This window comes from Porites lutea, chromosome 10, assembly GCF_958299795.1.
Source record: "Porites lutea chromosome 10, jaPorLute2.1, whole genome shotgun sequence".
Classification (NCBI taxonomy): domain Eukaryota; kingdom Metazoa; phylum Cnidaria; class Anthozoa; order Scleractinia; family Poritidae; genus Porites; species Porites lutea.
The window spans coordinates 9,018,196-9,034,133 of record NC_133210.1 but is presented as its reverse complement, the minus strand read 5'-3'; the positions used below and the strand labels follow the sequence as shown (position 1 = coordinate 9,034,133).

Sequence of the window (15,938 nt, the reverse complement as noted above, 5' to 3'; positions counted from 1 at the left end):
AAATGCATAAACGATGTTTACTCTTACGCTTACACCTGTTTTCTTCTCTTTTGCCATTTTTAACTTTAAAAAAAATATGAGCATATAATATTTTTATTTCTTTGTTATTCCTTACTTCTAACTTGACGTCTTTTAGCACTATTAGATACTATAAGGAGAACGGTGGCTATTTCGTCTTAAAAAAATGAAAAATAAAAATAAAATGAATATGGATAATATAATCTCCTTATCATGATTTATTTCAAATTTTTTCTGTTGATTAGCAAACCATTCAAAAGAGAAAGATGAAATTTACCCCTCGAGCTGCCAAGTACATCTTAATGTATACTTCCATGCAGTTTCTTTTCAGTTTTTTTTCAACCAAATTGGCATCCTATATTCTCAGCAAGTGTGACATTATTAATAATAATGCCAAACAGTAACATTTCATTTATATTTCCCACATCAATTTGAGTGTTTAGTAGGGAGCTACATCTGTACTGACTTTAAAACAATACGTCGCGTACTCTTCATATTAAGGATTAGATTACATTAAGGAAATGATCAAAAATCGTGCGTTAGGCCATGAACACCGACTCTTAATTCAGACAATCAGCTTTGAGAGTTTCGTACAGGGCACGAATCGAAGTTGGGATTTTTATTATTGATCGTCGAAAAACTGTGATCAGCGGTTAAAGCTATAACGAAATCAGCTGCAAGCTTTTTAACATTTTATTTCCGTTACTTACGGGGAGAAAAATACTTAGGATCTTCTTTAAGGTATTTTGTACTTAAATTTATCCCTCTTAGAATGTAAGAACAACAATGATCTGCGTTATATATATCATATTCCCGTTTTTATTTATTGTAGAGGTAGAAAGAAAACGTACTAAGTCATGTCTGTTCACCGTTTCATCTTGAGAGGAAAAACCACACCAGTGTGAAAAGCCAGAAAGAAAAAACAATAACTGAGGATTCAATCCTTTGGATAGACATCGTTTTATCTAGTACACGAAAGTTTGGAGGACATTAAGGGTTATACAGAAGCAGTCGTAAAACAACCTAAGTTTGCTCTAAGCTTCATCGTTCGATATAGGGCCTGCTGAAAGCTTGTATTCAGTCTTGTCAATTAGCATTGCCAAAAAATAAAAGAGACTGGATTCCTTTTGCTTTAAACTCTTCCTTTAGTGTTGATTTCATTTCATTTTTATTTTCCATTGCATTATACTGATAGTGATTGATAAATCACAGACAGACGCGTACGTTAGAGCTTGAATCAGAAAGTTTACCATACGTGCAGTATATATTATAGTTTATTTATCGGTGATCAGAGACTCAGATATTATGTGACTGTTTTGCTTTACAGGACGACCAAAAAAAACAAAAAACAAATAAACAAACAAACAAAAAACAATATACGCCAACTTTCCAATATGTAGAAATTTTTTTTTGTATAGAGCTTTCTTTTCGCCTATTTGAAACCCTGACCCTGTTTAGGACAAAAAATTAAAGTACTAAAATACGTTACAACCGTGTTTAGGACAAAGGACAAAATGCACGCCGTCTTGTTTTGAGGCCATTTATTGGCAATTGCAATGGAAAAAATTCACGTTATAGTTATTGCCTTAAAAAAGGAAAAGAAAAAAGAAAAAAATCATCAAGCAAATCAATTTAATCGTGCAGACAATACCCAGACTCTCACGAAATTATATACCTTGTTCAGGACAGACCGCGCGATTAATTATATACCCTGCTTAGGAGAGAGAGGACAAAAACCATACCCTGTCCAGGGGCACATCCCCGAATAGGTCATATAAGGGAGTACACCCCACGGGTTCTGTATAAAGAAGACCTCCAAATTGCGCTTATGATGAGCAGCGAGGTACCCCTGTTTGTGTAAAGACGAATTCCAAAAATAGCCAATTATCACTAGTGACGTAGTTACAGTGTCTGTATATTGAGCAACTCGCCGATGAAAAGAGACAAGTTAGTTCTCACTGTACAAAGACAAGAGCCGTAATGGGATAAAGACGAATCCGCCAATTACAGGCCTTTACCCTCCCGGAAGTTATAGGGTTAAAAAACTCCGTGATTCAAGAGTTCCCACTAGTAAGTTTTCTTTCTTTTGCAAAGAAGCAATGGCAATACTATTTTGTCTTTTTCAGTCGGAGCCCTTTTAAAGGAAGTGAGTCTCGTAAGCGCACAGAATGGCCACCTTGACAAAATCTAGTTTATACTCCACCGCGCAAAAATCATTTCCGTAAGAGGACAGCTTATATACGCAGGTGAGTGATAATCATCTCTGTCTGCTGCAGATGACGTTTTGGGCTCGAACGCAAATAGCACGGCAGAACATTTGTATACCGTCCATTCGCGATCAATTAAACTCCATTAACTGCCGAACTATAATTTGGAGTTACTTCTGTTGGTAGGTAAAGCATTATTTTTGTTTTTTCTAACAAGCAAAATTCACCTAGTTTGTTTATCAAAATTATCATAATGATAATCGGTGCCATTCTAAGCCTACTATTTAACTTATAATTCTGCTAATTATTGGAAACCTGTTCATTGTTTTCTTTTGTTTCTACGTGAAACAAACATGTATAAATGGCTGCCTGACCTTTTTACTTTCGGGTAGTCAGTACCCCCGTTACATTCGTTGCTTATCTCAGCGGAGTTGTAACATGACTTATAATTTGTCGTGGTTAGCACATCTTACCAATAATTGGGGCAAATGGCGCCGAAGTTGTCAAATTAAATCCGTTCGGAAAATATACATATCTATAAACCAAATGTGAGCCTCGATGATGGGGCTTTATAAAGCACTTTAGGGCCCATTTATGTGGTCAAGGATACCCAAGGCTACTCTGCCCCGAGTAATTAAGAACGAGCTGCCCTCTGAAAACTCTCATTTAACCATTTTTATGCGAACTGTAAACTCGTACTGCGGAGGCAAAACAACTCGGGGAGATGGGGACAGTTTAAGTAGCCAGTAGAGTTAAAATTTCGACTTGCCTATCCGGGGCAACCCATGGTATGCTTTCAGTTTGTTGAAGCTTAAAACTAAAAGAAAGGTTAAATCTGAATTAACCGTCCTTATTATTAAAGAAAAAAGGCAAGAAGACGTGAGATTATGTGGACGATTATTGAGTATGACACTTTCTTAATACGATATAAATACTCGATGTAGGCTGCCTAGCGGGCACCAAACACCGCATAAAAGGGCTCCAAATACATGACATTCCGTTCTTTATACCCACGAAACAAGCTCGTCAAGATGCGTTGAAACCTCGAGCGTTAAAAGAGCAAAGCAGCTGGTTGCTCAAACCTGCCTAAACATAGGGATAATTTTGGCAAATGTCAAATGAGGGAGAAAAATGTGTTAACTGACGTCATTGTTCGTCTATGGTCCGGTAGTAGACGGAAAGTGCATTATTTAAGTTCAGCTTCGTTTTGTATTTTGATAGCCTAATTGATCGTTCAACCTGATCACTGAGAACAAGATAATTATTTTCAATCAATTTGTAGTTATTTTGACTAATCTTTCAAGTGCAAGGCACTATAAAGTTGACAGATGGCAATTACTGGCAGTAACTTTTAGCAGCCAAGCTCTAATTGCAATGTATGTTCTATTTTGGAAGGCAATACAACACGTTCAACCGGAATATTTTTCCAAGAAAACAACTTGTTTAACCCGGGAAGGGAGAAAGGTTCCAGTATGAAATGGGCGGTGTAGGCTAGGATCAGGCTCCGTAGTCAGGGAAAAAAGCATAAAAAGGGGTGAAACAGTTAAAGAACAAAGAAAAGAAAAAATGAAAAAGAAAAAAATCACGAGCCGAGCGGTGGACTCCTCGGTTAGCTTCGCTCACCGAAAACCTTTCCACCTCCCCCCCCCCCCCCCCCCCCTCACTACTGCAGTGCCACTACCTTTGCTGTATTTTGTACTCCTGTGTCGTCTTGAAGCGATCTGGATTGGTTTTCCTATTCTGTCTTAACCCTAAGACAGAACAGCAAAACTAGCCCAAAACGCTTCCAAATGCAAACGACTCCTAAATTTGTGACATTCAAGCTTTTAATTTATTCTAATGTACCTAAGTGCATCCTCGTCCCATTACAAGTGAGCACCTGTTGGGGTTTGATCCCGAGGGGAGGTACTCCCTATAATGGTCTATACAGAGAGGCTCCGCCCGAAATGGGTACCCTTCTCAGGCTTCAGGTCGGGGATATGAAAGGGTAGGGATTTCACTTGTTGAAGTATATGAAAGGGTAGGGAGATGCATTTTGTGGCTGTGAAAACTTTCTGGTTTTGTGATTTTTTCACTGGCATTTTAAAGAAAGTGCAATTACAGCAGTAAAAGCTATGCAAAGTTCTAAACTAGGTTGTCAAAATGGTATATTATTAGAAGGTAAGGGGTTGGACCTTGGGGCGGAGCCTTCCCATACGAAAATTTTTTGAGTACCTCCCCCCCCGGGGGGGGTTTAAATAACTCCTGAGTTAGGAACATCAAAGCTAAAAACGTGAAACACGGTCCTTCCTAACGGAAATTGTTAATAAAAACAGCTCTTTTAAACAGAGTTCTTTTTAACCTGTTTTTGTTGTAGGGATTACAGTAATACTTTGTAATTACAGTTTGGTGCGTACAGTATTGTCTTGTAATACCAGTTTGTAATCTCAAAGTCAAAATCTTTGGTTAAAATGTTTATCATAAATCAACTTTAACCTGCTTGATTTTGCTTGGCTTTTGATTCTCATCATTTTTGGGCATTACAGTGGCAAGTTTCTGCCAGCAGGTTCTTAAGCCACTAGGATCTTACACGCGGGTTTCAGTGTTACAGTATCTCACATTGCTAATCATGACATTGATTATCATTAGGTTTTATGAAGAAACGCAGTGCATTGAAATAATTGAGAAAACTGATTATCAACACCAAAACACATGCTTGTCGTTCACGAGCGAATGGGACAGCAGACATGAAGAAATACTGCGTGCAAAAAGATTTCAAACTTTGTTTCCTTAAGTTCTATATGTTTTGTTCCTTGACGATTCTTCGGATTCAAGGTACGTTATCTTTGTAAGTAACCTGAAGTAAGCAATTCCTGTATACTTTATAAGTGTCAGTTAAATTATTTATTTTCAAGCCTTACTCTTTGAGAAGGTAACGAAAATCTCCGTTACTTTATCTTTATTGAAATTTAGAAATAAACTTAATAAGTCGGCTCCGCAACAAGTATGAAGAAAACAAGGGTTAGTCATTTATCAAGTGACTGGGGACAAGAGAGGATACAGCTCTTGCAGCCAAGAGAGGATATCTTCTCTTGCAGCGGATGAAAAAGAAACTGCAGATAAATAGTTCGGTGTTTTTGATCTGAAAACTTTAAACCCAAAATTTTTTTTTTCAATAAATGTATTACTGGCAATACAAAAAGTAGGCTCGATTACTATCTGCCGTTCAGGAACTGTGTCGACACCCTACTTCCTCCTTCCTCAGTCTTCTCAGGGACGAAAAAGAGCTGCGGAAGTCGAGCCTAAACAAAAAAATACTAGGATGAGAAAGATATTTATTCAGTCAGTGAAACAGGTGGCTCGGAAGAAAAAAATCTGAATACTTGCAATAGGAGTCCTTAGCTATTACCTTCTTTTACTATGGTAAGTTCAGATTCTCTACCACTAATTAAGCTACTTGAGACTCGTGGGAGCTAAGACCATTAAACTAGGGTCAATACAATACAAGGACATCGAATCGATGCAAGCAAGTGACAAAGATAGTCTAGGGCTCAGTTGTTGGGTAACATAGCTAATAAAGAAATTACATAGCCAAATTATAAATGGTTTAGCTAAACATTTAAACTAAGTCTATCTTGGACCGAAGTCTATCTATCTATCCTCTGGTTTACTTTAAGAAAATAAATGCTTTCTTGTCTAGTCTGTATACTTTCAAGAATTTGCATGGTGTTTAGATTTAAAGCCTTGGGCAAACTGAAAATGTCTTAGAACGCGGTTTTGTTATTGAATGGCTGAACTCCGTTCAAATAAACGGCCCAAATAGTTTAGCCGGCCACATAATGAACGAGCTAGCGGCCTATGTCGAGTTGGAAAATGAAATTATTGTAAAATGATCTTGTCCGAATGTGTATAGCCTACCTCTCATTTACAATACATCATAAAAGAAAACGAAATGATGCTGACAAACAGAGAATGGGTTTAAGTTCTCGAAGAATTACGTCAATTGTCCAATTAGTAACAGTTATTGGGCAATAGAGGTCAGTTGCATGGTGCACGCAAAAATGGTTGCGATATTTGAAATGACGAAACAGCCAAATTTAAAAGATCTGCCGGGCAAGAGTACACAAAGAAGGATTATCTCGCATGCCTACTGCTTCTTGACGATCTGCGAAAAAACTCCTTCACATCATGAAACTCAGAGAAACTCAGAGAAATAGAGAGAAGCGTGACGTCAAGTTACCATGGTAGCAAAATTTCTGGATCTCAACTATTGTTCTTGACATAAACGGTCATTTGCATTGACGAACTATAGAAGAAAACTGTGGGCTACCGTTTTGTTCCTGAGTGCAGTCAGGCACGGGAAAGTCATACATGTCATTTTTTTCGTTTTTTCTGCTATATTGGCAGGACCGGGACAGTTTTTGTTGAGATCCAGAATGGTTGCTACCATGACAACGTGAAGCGACGACTTCTCCTCTCTATTGGCAAATGTTTTGAAGACATTCTTAGTGGCGGAGCGTCAAGTGTCGGCTGTACTTACGTACCAGTCACTAAGCGATACTGAACAAGGTGTCGATGGCAAGTAACAGAGCAGGTGACTAATGTGGGATGGGTACATATAGAAATTTCTACAGAAGCTTTTCGGCTTTTGGTTGTCCCTTGTTTTAAAAGAAGTCATCCTACCTGGAAGGTCCTTTTACTTGCCTGCATCCAAATGTCTTTACAGGTGAGAGTCAGATCCAGGGGAGGGGCCCAGGGGGTCCGCCCCCCTTAGTTTTGGACCAAACTGTGGCCCGAAGGGCGGAAAAAAAACCGCCCAATCCCTCTTATCTCAAGGTCTGGATGACTGCCCCCCCCCCCCCCCATCTGAAGGTCTGGATCCGCCGATGCAGGTACATTACAACGACCAAGTAACTTTCCTATCACCATTGTTGCCTCGGTCGCCTCGGGCATCAGTCGTCTCAACCAGCCCACTTACATCATTCTTGCCCTAAGGTTTAACTCCTCAAACTGATTCTGTTTGAGAGTGATGCCTAGGTTACATTTTAAAAGGGCAAAAAGTGCTGAACGATAGGATGAAACTAGAAAATAACAAAGCGACGCCATCTTGAAAATTCAGCACTCAGGAGGGACTGGCTCTTCATTTTGAGTTATCCCGTATAAGTCTTAGCGTTTCTTTGGACTCTTTATTGTATTATCTATTCTTGCGTCAGTCTTCAATCTCCGTCCATGTCCGAAGGTCCACTCATCTCCTGTTCGTGATTTCCTGATGCACTAGTTTCATAGTCTGGAGGGCTTCGCCCGAAACACTACTAGCAGAGCGTGGGGGAAGTGATTGACTAGTCATAAGCTTCATGGGTGGGGAGGCTGAGTAGCTCCTCCTTGGACTTGGCTGTCTAGAGACTCAGTACAGGCACCTTGTAACAGTTAAGAGTCAGGTCCGTAATCTGGCGAACTGTCAGTCACTAAACATTTATCGATGTACGTTTGAGCAACTTGTTGTTCTGAGTGAGTTTTGATTTCATTGAGCTTAAGTAATTTGTATTTATAACTTTTCAAAAGAGATTGAGCGGTTTTTTATTTAATAAAAGTGAACTTATCCAGTAATTTGCAGTGACACCTAAATCTGTGGAAAATTGTATATACATATATTCCATTTACATCTGTAACTCAATGCGATATTTTAATTCCGTGGTCTAATTCCTGTGAATTTCATGGAACTCCATGGAGATCAATGGAATTGGATGCAGTAGTTTCCATGGAATTTCGTGGAACTTTTCCATTGAATTCCATTGAAATTGTTGTCCTTATCCCCCATGGAATGCCATGGAAATTTTTTCCGCGGAAATCAATGGAATTCCATGGCGGTATTTCTTACGGTACGTACCAAGTTATTTTAAGGGGCTATGTCACGCTATTTTCTACCTTTTTAAAAAGTTAAAGCTTGTTTTCGAATCAGTTGAATTCAAAGAATAAGACTATATTTAGGCATTAAAACCGTTTCCTGTCGTCTGTTAATATGGATGACAAGGATGAGTGAAACTTGAAAAAATGGCCAGCCTTTTCAATGCAAAAAAATTACAAAAAAATAATTATGGCTAGTGCTGTCTGATAAATTTTGTTTGGGACCTTCTCCATAACTCTAAAAGAGCATTTTGTATAAGTGTATGGGCACTAAGTGATGACTTCAGCACGTAAAATTCCTAAAAACAGCAACATCCTCGAGACAAACCCCCTTTAACACCAGGATAAATTGACTACTATATGATTAAAACGCCCGATCACTGTTGTGGGAAGTCAGATCTCTTTCTTTTTTCCACGAGCTTGACGTGGCGAGTGTTTCACCTTTTCTAAAACGAAACGTGTTCTTATTCTCTTGTCCTAAAGCGTCAGCGTGTCCAAATATGGCAATCCTGACAGGGACTTCAGGCATCATCACAAGTCCTTCTTATCCGGGAAATTATGGTAATAACCACAATTGCAAATGGAAAATCATGGCAACTACAGGAAATCGCGTCAAGTTGGTCATTCAAGACATGGACATAGAAAGTGGGACTGGCTGTCGCTACGACTATATACAAATTCAAAATGCTGTCATATATGGTAGTGGTGTGTTTCCTGGGCGTTTATGTGGTTCACTCACCAGCAATTCGACTTTTTCTTCTTACCACGAAACCTTGATTGTACGTTTTGTTACTGATGGTTCTGTAACAGCCCATGGATTTAAAGCAAGATACACTGTTATTCCTGGTAAGTAGGAAGAATTATGTTTTGCAGTGTGTCTCGATGTTGCTTAGTAACGCTAGCGACATGCGCATTAGGACGTAGTTTTACCATGTGCTCTTGCCTAATGGCGGACTTTGTACATCACGTTTGTTTGTTATAAGATTAAATCCTGTTGAGATTTCAAGACATGGTGGCAGCGGTTAAACCAGTAAAATGCTGAAGTTAAGCCCTCCAGAGAAATCTGATTTTTCCAAACCGCTCGACTGGCCAGATTGGAAGCAGAATTTCCTGCGATTTCGACTCGCGACGAAACTTCACAAAGAGGAAGGCGCCGTGCAAGTCAGTGCTCTCATTTACACAATGGGAAGAGAAGCAGAACATGTGTATAAGTCTTTTACCTTGGCTGATGGAGATGATGCAAAATTCGACGTGATTTTGGCGAAGTTTGATGAACATTTCGTGCCGAAACCGAACATAATTGATGAGCGGGCACGTTTTCACCAAAGGATCCAAAAGCAAGGAGAGACAGTCGAATCGTTCGTACGAAGTCTTTACGAATTAGCCGAACACTGTGATTTTGGTGACAGCCGTGATCAGCAAATACGGGACAGAATTGTCATTGGAATTCTTGATAAAGGTGTGTCGCAGAAATTACAGTTAAAGTCGGATTTAACGCTAGAAGTCGCGATTCAAATAGCTCGCCAGTCGGAAATGGTCAAGTCTCAGGTTACTGATCAGAATTCCCTCGCATCGAAGGAGGTTGAAGAGGTGCACAGTAAGAAGAAACCGACTAATCCGCGTTGGAAAAAGGGAAAAGGAAAGAAAGAGGATCCATCTCAAAAGCAAGGTCAGAAGAAGTGTGGCAGATGCGGTCTCCATCACTCAAAGCCTGAACACTGTTTAGCAAAAGATAAACGATGTTTGAAATGTCAAAAAGTGGGTCACTTTGCAGCTGTTTGTTGGTCCAAGTCGGTGAGTGAGGTGAATAGTAGTGGTGGTGGTAGTGCTTCAAATGATAGCAGTGTTGGTCGTTGGTTCTTAGGTGCGTTGTCAAGTGATTTAGATCAGAATGACAAATGGAAGGTCCAGCTGAAGGTCAGTGGTAAACCTATCAAAGTCTACTTTTGATAGTTTGCCAAATCAGCCCAAGTTACATCCAGCGAAGATAGCTCTTTTCAGTTTAGGAGGCAAGTTGCAGTGCGCCGGGCAGTTTACAACAGCAGTGACACATTGCAATAAGAAGTACCAACTCAATGTTTTTGTAATCAGTGGAGAACATGCTAGTAACTTGCTGGGTCGAGAAGCAGCTTGTGAAATGGGTTTAGTCGCGAGATTAGAAGAGGTGGATGCTGAGTTGTTTGGAGATATAGGCTTGTTCAAGTGTGAGCCAGTTAGGATCCAACTGGATGAGAATGCCCAACCCTATTGCATCAACAGGGCAAGAAGAATAGCTTTCCCTTTAATGCCAAAAGTAGAAGAGGAACTCAAGGGGATGGAAGAAGCTGGTATCATCGAAAGAGTAACAGAGCCGACAGAATGGTGTGCGCCCATGGTACCAGTACAGAAAAGTAATGGTAAGCTCAGGATCTGTGTCGATCTAAGAAGGCTGAATAGTGCAGTGAAGCGCTCCAGGTTTGTACTGCCTACCTTGGAAGATATCGCGTCCAAACTCGCTGGTGCCCAGTACTTCTCCAAACTTGATGCGTCCAGTGGATTTTGGCAGATCCCCCTACATCCAGATAGTGCCAAGTTGACCACGTTTATGACTCCATTTGGTAGGTTCTGTTTTAGAAGACTTCCATTCGGAATCACGTCTGCTCCAGAAATTTTCCAGTCTCTGATGAGTGATCTGTTAAGGAACAGAGAAGGCTGTGAAGCAATTATGGATGACATTATTGTGTACGGGAAGTCTGCAGAAGAACATGATGAGAACTTACAGAACACGTTTCAAGTTATCAAGGAGTCAGGACTGAAACTGAACAAACAGAAGTGTGAGATCAAGAAAAACAAGCTAACATACTCTGGACATGTTCTCAGTGCCGAGGGTGTAAGTCCAGACCCAGAGAAGGTGAAGGCAATAACAGACCTCGAAGCACCAACCAATGTGCCAGAACTACGCAGACTGATTGGCATGATTAACTACCTCGGGAGGTTTATTCCCAACCTTGCTTCAGTGATGCGTCCAATGAGCGAACTATTAAAGTCAGATACAACTTGGACTTGGGGACCTCCCCAGCAAACTGCATTTAACAAGGTCAAAGAAATGATTTCAAGTAACACAGTGTTAGCATTCTATGATCCTAAGAAGCCCACTGTTGTTTGTGCAGATGCTAGTAGCTATGGAATTGGTGGGGTTCTGATGCAAGGTCACAGTGACCAGCTCCGCCCAGTCAGTTTTTGCAGTAGAACACCCACAGACTGAAGTCAGATATGCTCAAATTGAGAAAGAGTGCCTGTCAGCAGTGTGGACATGTGAGAGGCTCTCACGTTATCTAGTAGGGCTTCCAAGTTTCCAGCTCTTGACAGATCACAAACCACTGGTACCACTGATCAACCAGAGAGATCTTGATAAAACACCACTAAGATGCCAAAGGATTCTAATGCGCCTTATGCGGTTCAATCCTCAGGCAGAACATGTACCTGGCAAGCAGATGGTGGTGGCAGATACTCTGTCAAGAAGCCCTTGTAAGTTAGAACAGGAACCCGACACAGTAGAAGACGTACAGGCATTTGTAGACTTGGTTGAATCTACAAGGCCAGCCACAAGTGATCAGCTTAAGAGAATCAGAGAAGCAAGTTCAAAGGATGTCCAGCTCCTGAAAGTGATGGAATTCACAATGGTGGGGTGGCCAGCCCACGTGGAAAAAGTCCCCCTCGAGATACGAGAGTTCTTTGATTCTCGTGGACACTTGTCAATGAGCAACGGTTTATTAACATATGATGATCGCATAGTGATCCCTGCAGACATGAGAGAGGAGATACTGGATCGTATTCACACAGGTCACCAGGGTGTAACAAAGTGCCGTGAACGTGCTAACCTTTCCGTGTGGTGGTCGGGTATTTCTAAGGAGATCAAGGCAAAGGTGGAGTCATGCCAATTCTGTCAGGAAAACCAACCATCACAAAGAAAGGAACCACTGATGACCACAGACCTACCTGATAGGCCATGGCAGAAGGTGTCTACTGATTTGTTTGAGCTAGCCGGTCAGAAATACCTAGGAGTGATGGACTATTATTCAAGGTTCATCGAGATATTAAGCCTAGTTGAGACAACAAGCCAAGTTGTCATCCAAAAGCTGAAGTCAGTGTTTGCAAGATGGGGCATTCCGGAGGAACTAAGAAGTGACAATGGCACACAGTTTAAGTCACTACAGTTTGATGAGTTCAAAGCAAAGTATGGATTCAAGCACACCACATCAAGCCCGTATCATCCCCAGGCAAATGGTACTGCAGAAAGTGGCGTGCGAATCGCTAAGGGGATTCTGAAACAGGAGGATCCACTCCTTGCTCTTATGGCCTATAGGGCGACACCAATCCCGTCAACTGGAAAGACACCATCAGAGCTGATCATGGGAAGGCTGATACGTACTACACTTCCAACACTGACCAAAGTTTTAGAGCCAAAGCTTCCAAACCATTCAGCAGTAAAAAGAGCTGATGTCAAAGCCAAACGGGGCTACAAGGAGTCCTTTGACAAAAGGAATGGCTCGAGAGAATTACCAAAGCTACAGCCTGGAGACTGGGTCAGAACCAAGCTGGATAAAGAGAAGCAGTGGACCACAGAAGCTAAGGTCGTTAGTGAACACCAAAGTCCCAGGTCATACATCATAGACACTGGTGGTAAAAAATGGCGAAGGAATCGTAGGCATCTTAGAAAGATCCCTACACCCACTCGTTATGACACAGCAGGGGACGAGTCCCAAATTCCGGATATCAACAGTGAGCCTACTCCCAAGGTGGTCCAAGTGGAGGACACCAACGTTCCCGGAAGCAGCAACGCCAGTCCTGACGAAAGCGGTCAGAACGCGATTCCAGAACAGAGAACCTCAAGTGGTAGACTTGTTAGGAAACCTATTCGTTATAGAGAGGACATTTAGAACTGTTGATTTTGTTGACCATTGGACAGTCGTTATTGTTTTTTCCATAGGTCAACATATGCCTAGGACTCTCTTTGATTAGATTTCAGAACATGCTTAAGCATTGTATTCAACCAGTTCATTTTTGTTGTATTTTTCTTTTTTTTAAAAAAAAGGGGAGATGTCTCGATTTTGCTTAGTAACGCTAGCGACATGCGCATTAGGACGTAGTTTTACCATGTGCTCTTGCCTAATGGCGGACTTTGTACATCACGTTTGTTTGTTATAAGATTAAATCCTGTTGAGATTTCAAGACACAGTGCTTTGCGCTTTATCCAGTATAGTATGTTGCGCAGTATCTCGGCACAATCGCTTGTAAACACTAGAAATTTTTGTTTGAGCATAGACGATTTCTGAATTTTTGTGTCCTCAAAGATAGTCCTTTACATTTCTCTTGAAAGGTTTCCACTTTGCTCAATTAAGCATATTTAAAAGCAGGGGCATAGCCAGCCATTTTTTTCATTTAAGCCCGATTTGAAGAGGTCCTGAGAAAGTGCGGGGGGAGAGATTCATTCATTCATTCAGTCCTTCGTTCGTTCGTTCGTTCGTCCCTCCCTCCCTCCCTCCCTCCCTCCCTCCATCCATCCATCCATTCATTCAGAGAATTGTAAAACTTTGGAACTTGGGTGTAAACGGTGCTAGTATTGGTTCTGCATGGCGATAAAAAAAAATAAACAAAAAAACAAAACAAAACAAAACAAAACAAAAAAACAGATTGAGCACTCCTAATATTATGTATTTGGTTGTTCATCGAAAAAACGTTATTGAATTTTGAAAAGAGTGAAAACATAAAAAGGCCTAATTAAAACAAGTGGATTTCTTGACATTTCAAGAGCTTTTGCTCCTTGAAGATCGGGTCAGTATGGGCTTCGTACCTAGATTTCTTACTTATTGCCTATGATGTGTTGAGGACTTAGTAGAAAGCCAAGTTATCGCCTAAGCCATAAACAGTTTTCAGAGGGAACATGAAGAACAGCGGGTCATCTTTGCTCACAAATGTTGTGTCAAAAGAGTAATTAGCAGTGATTCGTCAACAAACGGGTTCTTTTAGTTAGAAAAAAAAAAATGACCGTGTCAGAGTCATACCTTGCTAAACAGTTTTTGAATTCTTTATAAAGAACTCTATAACACTCAAGTACATCTCCTAAGGTCAATTGGGACGTGAGTTTCTCTTTAGCACTGCATGTCTCGCTTGTGTGTACTAGAACTAGGGATTCTATCAATATCGACGATCGTTCGTATATATTATTATATCTCAGAAAAACGAGTACTCAGAGAGTAAAATGGCAACTCTCTCAGGTCTTTGTAAGGTCTTCAGCTGTTTCGTCCTTTGTATCTTCTAAGGAAGAGATTCTAATTTGTCACAGAAGAGGGATGAGAGGCAGCCCGGTTCAGTTTAGATTTAGCGAGAATACGGCTCTTCCGACAATGAAATTTGAGCTATACTCTGTTTGCAAAATAGAATTGCAGAGCGAGGCTAGTTCTTAAAGGGACACAGTCAGCTGATGCAGTTGCGCATTAGATGCCATTTCTTAGCTGATTTGCATGTTAGAAGACGCGTAAAAGATCGAGGATCGAATAAAACAGTAGGCAAGACTGAGCGGATTTCTAGATGTATCCGACGCGTGCATTTAATTTCAGGTTGAGATAAACGCTTTTCAAACTTGCAAAACTAGTGTCCAGGTCAGCGCGGTCCCATAGCCAACTGTGTCCCTTTAAATCGATTTTCAAGTAAAGAAAACTAAAGTAACAAACCATTTGAATGGAATATTTTGTTCGAAATTGCGTTTTACATCGATTAATGCAGAATAAACATAGTTACCTAGAGCATGAAATGAAACATCTCTTTAAGGCATTGGCTAAGGAGCCAAAAAAGTGGTGGCCATGTGAACACACCCGTTTTTTCAAGTGCCCACGCTGGAATTCGGGCACGGTGCCGGTGCCCGAGTACAATTAAGGACGGGCTCGGGTACAAATTACGCACCGGTAAAAAAATTGTAACTTGACATTTCTTTACCCACGGAACATTTAGGAGTTCTCAAGAAGTCGTCGAAACGTGTCCGTGCGTTCCGGATCGAAATGGAATTTGAAAGAAACCTCTCGGAGCAAGGACGAGAACCAACATCAAACTTAACCCACATACATGTATGGCGTCGACGCCAGGATTCGAACCCGGACAACATTGGTGGGAGGCGAGTGCTCTCACCACTGCGCCACTCCGCATTTTTGTTAGTTCTGGAGCGGTCCACTGCTTTGTAGCCGCTGCTAAGCTTAAGTTTCAAACTGGCCACTGGCCGAGTTGTCAGAGAAAACCGGGCAAAATGTTAAAAATGTCAAAGGAAGGGGGTCAACAGAATAAGTTCATACTAACATCATAGATAGGTCTGGTGGAGTAATGGACAAAAAAAATATACCAAACATAGGTTCTTCACTGCCCTTGTATTAGAGATACGAGCATCACTTAATAGACCTTTTGCATGCCGCGCGGGGACTGGTCACTGGAGGTATACGTCCGCCATATTGGATAGCACAAAAAAATCATTGTTTCCTTTGTTCTTGATCGGCTGCCAGCGATGTCAGCCAATAGTGAAGAGGTTTGCAAAACATTACCCAAAAAGTGCCTGGAGGAGTTTATCAAGGAGAAAAATCAGATCAGAGGGCTCAGGCTTTTTTTGTAGAAGATTATGTTCACGATCTTTTCGTCACATTTCAAGAAGCTGAATGTTGTGTATTGAAAGGAAAATGTTTTCGATCGATGTCTAAGTCGGAGAAGCCACACGAAATGAAAATTATCTTGGAATTTAGCGATTCAGGATCGAGCATTGTCTTTAGAAGATGTTCTTGCAAAGCCGGACAAGGACATTGTCATCAT

The 15,938-nt window shown here is 40.9% G+C and overlaps 1 protein-coding gene across 1 annotated transcript in view; it reads left to right on the top strand.

Annotated features, from left to right (window-relative positions):
* The first annotated feature begins 8,593 nt into the window (after positions 1–8,593).
* The window catches only part of LOC140950693 (scavenger receptor cysteine-rich domain-containing protein DMBT1-like), a 91,405-nt gene continuing 84,060 nt past the window's right edge, over positions 8,594–15,938 (top strand). The window contains exon 1 of the mRNA XM_073399937.1: positions 8,594–8,954. Coding sequence (XP_073256038.1) covers positions 8,609–8,954 — 346 coding nt within the window. The 5' untranslated portion in view covers positions 8,594–8,608. The remainder of the gene's footprint in view (positions 8,955–15,938) is intronic.